The sequence below is a fragment of the Sesamum indicum genome, linkage group LG13, assembly GCF_026168435.1.
Source record: "Sesamum indicum cultivar Baizhima isolate 11 linkage group LG13, ASM2616843v1, whole genome shotgun sequence".
Classification (NCBI taxonomy): domain Eukaryota; kingdom Viridiplantae; phylum Streptophyta; class Magnoliopsida; order Lamiales; family Pedaliaceae; genus Sesamum; species Sesamum indicum.
In genome coordinates, this window is record NC_142669.1 from 10,505,793 (window position 1) to 10,510,865 (window position 5,073).

The following is a 5,073-nucleotide window of genomic DNA, read 5'->3' on the forward strand; positions in this document are numbered from 1 at the left end:
AATATTGTCCGCCATGTGCACTCAAAACCAATGCAAAAACTCAAACTTTGATCACGATCAATTAACATTCGCTATGATTTTATCTACGGCAAAAGTATTTGTTACAATTTTTAATTATAACAACCATTTTGGTATTATTTGTTGAAAAAACGACTAATAACTATTGCATAATTATAATTAAAAAATTATTTATTATACGTTTGCGTAAATAGTATTGGCCGACGGCTAGTAATCATAAAAAAGGAGCAATAGCAATCACACACGTGGGCTGAATATGAGAGAATTGGGTGCACCAAACTACCAACAAATACATAATTTTTCATGGTTCTTAGAGAACCACACCAATCTCATTACCAGCCACCAGAGATTTTTTCAGACACACACAGAACACACAGTGGGGGTGATGCCGGCTAGATAAGAATCATAAGATCCTAAATACTCTCCTGTCCATTGCTTACCATTTCTTTACAAACCTCTTAAATAAAATCAGAGACTCTCTCATTACATCACTGTCCGCCCCTTTCTTTCCTTCCATTTTTTTAAGTATTTCTTGAAAATTGGAAAAATTATAGTCTATGAAAAAACGTGAAAAAGGCCAAAAAAAAATCTTCCAAAATTTAAATACAAAAAAGATATTTAACCATTTTTGTCTTGTTGTGTTCTTCACTTGCATAATTTACCGCTAAATTTGAAATTTTAATCTCATTTTTTGATCAAGTCCGAATATTCTGTATAAACGTTCTTTTGTTTTATTTGAAAATTTAATATACTCTACTCTTTCTCGTGTTGGGGTCGCAGAGATTATGAATATAAGTGGTAATTGATATTTAAATTTTTATAACTAGTAAATAAGAACAAATATTTTATTAATATGTGGATTTTTATAATTAATAAATAAACAATAAAAAGAGTCAGCAAATTTTAGGGGTGGAGAACACAACAAGAGGGAAGGGTTGGAAACTTTTTTTTTTCTTTTTCTTTCTAAATATTAAAATGTCTTTTAGATAATATATTTTGAATTTCCACTGATTTTATACACATTCTGATTAAAACATGGGTTACTTAGATTCAACGTGTGCTGCAGAAAAGCAAGAAAAAAGAGGGGGGGAAAAAAACCACAAGATCACAACTTTTTGTGTGGTGTTCTTGGGTCCACTCAAATTTTGCTGCTATGTGGACAACACAAATTCAATACATCTTCCTTCAACTGTACTTGAACTTCCGCCTGTGTTTCTCTGTCACAAGAGAATAGCTTCTCAGCTCAATCACCCATTGACACGTCCAGTTGTTTCTTTGGTTTCTCATTCAAGAATCAGTTTTTATTGATTTGAGATTGTGTTTTTACTTGATGGGTCTCTGGGGAATGAGAAATTGACGAGTTCCGGAAGTGGGTTCTTGAATTGAGAGGAAAATCTCGCGCTTTTCTGCATTTTTTCTCGAGTGTTGGACTGGGGATGATGTCAGTGTCATGCCATAATCTTGAGTTTGGGCGAACAAGATTGGAGTTTGCGGCGTGTGGGTGCTCTTCCAATGCTTCTCCCAATCGTCTATCCGTGAGGAATCGCGCAAAGGCGTTGCTCAGGAATGTCAATAGTGGCTGCAAAGCTCGGAAGTTGCTGTGTTCCAGGCGGGAAATTGGTCGTTGCCGCGTGTTTTCGACAAAGACTCCTGAGGCTTTTCTCAGTGGTAACTGTTTCTTTAAATGTTTCCATGATTACACTCTGTGTCTGTTTTGATTTGTTGGCAATGTTGAGTCTTAGAGGTTTTGATAGTTTCTTCACATGGTAGGGGTTGCAGCTGGTCCTCCACCGGTGCTGGATTTGACGAAAGAGCCAACAGGCCCTTTGTCGATGGCGGATATGTTTGAAGTGGTTGCAGAAGACCTACTAACACTGAATAAGAATCTGCAGTCGGTGAGTTTCTTGATTTGTATGCTGTGGAAATGGTTGAATTTTTGTACAGGTGAGGTAGAGGTGTGCAGGAATTGCTGCTTATCTGTTCGATGGCTGCCATTTAGTTTTCCTTTGAGAGGGAGAGTGGAGAAAGAACAAGAGGTAGCTGAAATGAAGTGATTCGGCCTGCAGCCATACAGCTACCGGTTAAGGTTGTGTTTTTACGGTAGTATTTTGGGATACAGGGTATGGATATCAATATCGTGAATAATGTATTTGGTTTTAGTTCTTAAGGCCCCAATTCAGTCTTTATCCTAGTGTAGGATTTTGCTAAATCTGGCATCTGATGTAAAAGTAGCATTCCTAGGTGATCGTTTCATGTTGAACCAAAATAAGAATCCAGATGCCACCAAGCTTTCTGTGGAACTAAATTATTGGTTGAGCATAGGGGTATGCCTTGCTTCTTGTGGTTAATTCATTGGTTAGTGCCTTACCGTCTAAGTGGGACAAATGGATCATCAACGGATTTGGTCTGCTTCATATCGTTCTTGATATGGATGGTAGATGCTTCAGTGCAAATCAAGGCTTCTTGGCACGTTTACACGCCTTCGCTGTTGCAGTATGAGAATAGGAAATATGTGGTGACAAGAAAGAAGTACGAGTTGAGGCACCACTAATGATGCTTTTGTCAATCAGAATATCAATCTAGTTAACTACCCTGTATCTTAGCATGAACCTTTCTTCAACTGGCTGCAGAGGAGGTTAACACTTTCGAGACGCATCTCAAAATCATGGCTTGTATTACCTAATAACAATATATTTAGGAGTGAGAAATCATCTGGTACGAGATAGCAAATTAGCAACCATATTTGATACAGACATTCGAAGTTGATGCTTAACATGTTAGAAATAGAATCATTAATGATCACACAGGGGAATTGTTGTTACTGTTCTAAGTTTTAAACTTGTTTTGAAGTAACATTTTGGCATACATCAAACAACACGGTTATTACATCCTGCAGATTGATGGGCTCCTGGTGAGGCACTTTTACGAATTCGTATTTGTTCACACTATGCAAACTGCAGAAAACATGGAAAAATCTATACTTGAAATTGTCCATCCACTGTAGATATTTTACTTGGCGCAATTCAGAACCATGTTGGGTATAGTTTGATATTGATCATATTTATCTTTGAAGTCAACATCAAAAGGCTAATGTTTCTGATACAAAATCATCATTAGATTGTCGGCTCAGAAAACCCTGTTTTGATGTCTGCTGCTGAGCAAATCTTTGGAGCTGGGGGGAAAAGAATGAGACCTGCGTTAGTTTTTCTAGTTTCAAGAGCCACTGCAGAGATTGCTGGTTTGAAGTAAGCAATATCAGATACTCTCTCTGTGGTTCTTCTGTTTAAACTAAAGTCATTTACATTTATTTATTATGTAATTGTATTCATGGCCCAGGGACCTCACCAAAGAGCATAGAAGGTTGGCTGAAATCATTGAGATGATCCACACTGCAAGTTTGATACATGATGATGTGTTAGATGAAAGTGACATGCGAAGAGGTCAGCGCTTTCATAATCTTCACGTTTCTTCAAAGTTTTTGTCATCTCTTGTGTTGTATCTGCATTTCAGCGAGAGACTACTCGATTTTCACAAGTCTCATACTCATACCAAACATTAATGCTACAAAGAATTGTCAGCTTCTCTATTTGGTACATTGTTACATTCGAGTATTTCATGATAGACAGTAGAAAAAGAAAATGCATTCTGTATTCACGAGCCCACTTTTCCATCCATTTCCTCCTCACATTAAGTGTAAATAAGTAAGGGGTTGCTCATTCACAAATAAAAAATAAAAAAATGTGGAGAGCCAAATTCATAAATAGATAACAAATGAAAATTGCCCACCCGAGAGATGACGCCTGTGGTTTGAGGTGATATCAAATTTTTAAGTTGTAAGCATGCGGTTTCATTTAAGAATTCTGCTGCACGGAGCTTTTCTCACTTTGGCTAACCTCTTTGACGTTACTACTGGTTTTAGGAAAGGAAACCGTCCACCAGTTATACGGTACAAGAGTAGCTGTTCTGGCTGGGGATTTTATGTTCGCCCAATCATCATGGTACCTGGCAAATCTTGAAAATCTCGAAGTCATAAAGCTCATCAGCCAGGTATACTTGAACTCGATTAGTGATTCTTTTTCTACAGCTGGTATCTTTTGTCATGATGATCAAATAAACATCTATTGTGAAGCAAACATCTAACTTTATATACTGTGTTGCAGGTCATTAAAGATTTTGCTAGCGGTGAAATAAAGCAGGCATCTAGTTTGTTCGACTGTGATGTTGAACTGGACGAGTACTTGATCAAGAGTTACTACAAAACAGCCTCCTTGATTGCTGCTAGCACCAAAGGGGCTGCCATTTTTAGTGGGGTCAACAGTGAAATCAGCGAGCAGATGTATCAGTACGGAAAGAATTTGGGTCTATCCTTTCAAGTTGTTGATGATATATTGGATTTTACTCAGTCCGCTGAACAACTGGGGAAACCTGCCGGGAGCGACTTAGCAAAAGGAAACTTGACTGCTCCTGTAATATTTGCACTAGAGAAAGAAACGAAACTGAGGGACATCATTGAATCTGAATTTTGTGAGACGGGCTCTCTTGAGGAGGCCATTGATATCGTCAAGAACTGTGGGGGCATCGAAAGGGCACGAGAGTTGGCGAGAGAGATGGCCGATCAAGCCATTCAGAACCTTCATTGCCTACCCCAGAGTTCCTTCAGACGAGCACTTGAACAAATGGTGTACTATAACTTGGAACGAATAAAATGACAGAGAACTCTTGTTTATACACGGAACAGCATGCCGTCTGATTAATTGATTCTCGATCGAGTTCAACTAATCGGGCCACGGATAGGGGTTCCGGCTGAAGCCGCTGCCGGTGGAGATGGTTTCTCAGTGGAAGCTACCAACAGAAAGCAGCTTCTGGCTGTATACTTACAGGTAATATTGGGCAATATTTGCTGTAACTACTATTGCATATTTTGGTCATTTTCTGAGAATGGCCTATAGGAAGACATAACAATGAAATTCAATTCTTGTTGTATGGTAATTGTTCAATGTCATGAAAAACAAATGATGTTGGTTATAATCTACATACTTCAGTATTTCCCCCCCA

General features: G+C 38.3%; 1 protein-coding gene across 2 annotated transcripts; it reads left to right on the top strand.

Annotated features, from left to right (window-relative positions):
• The first annotated feature begins 1,099 nt into the window (after positions 1–1,099).
• LOC105176904 (solanesyl diphosphate synthase 1, chloroplastic) lies at positions 1,100–5,073 on the top strand. Of its 2 annotated transcripts, none has more exons than XM_011099849.3 (6): positions 1,100–1,686; positions 1,798–1,913; positions 3,136–3,263; positions 3,355–3,458; positions 3,938–4,065; positions 4,179–5,073. In XM_011099849.3, exons 1-6 carry the CDS (start codon positions 1,455–1,457, stop codon positions 4,725–4,727), a joined length of 1,257 nt encoding a protein of 418 aa, XP_011098151.1. In that variant the 5' UTR covers positions 1,100–1,454; the 3' UTR covers positions 4,728–5,073. The 2 variants fall into 2 exon arrangements, with proteins under 2 accessions (XP_011098151.1, XP_011098150.1); XM_011099848.3 differs by having other exon boundaries at positions 1,102–1,686; positions 1,789–1,913.

What these genes read in the sequence shown, in the direction of transcription:
- LOC105176904 (XM_011099848.3), top strand. Translation starts at nt 1,455, where the DNA reads ATGATGTCAGTGTCATGCCATAATCTTGAGTTTGGGCGAACAAGATTG. An exon ending in GCAGAGATTGCTGGTTTGAA is followed by an intron (nt 3,264 to 3,354) that starts GTAAGCAATATC and finishes TTCATGGCCCAG; the next exon opens with GGACCTCACCAAAGAGCATA. An exon ending in TGAAAGTGACATGCGAAGAG is followed by an intron (nt 3,459 to 3,937) that starts GTCAGCGCTTTC and finishes TACTGGTTTTAG; the next exon opens with GAAAGGAAACCGTCCACCAG.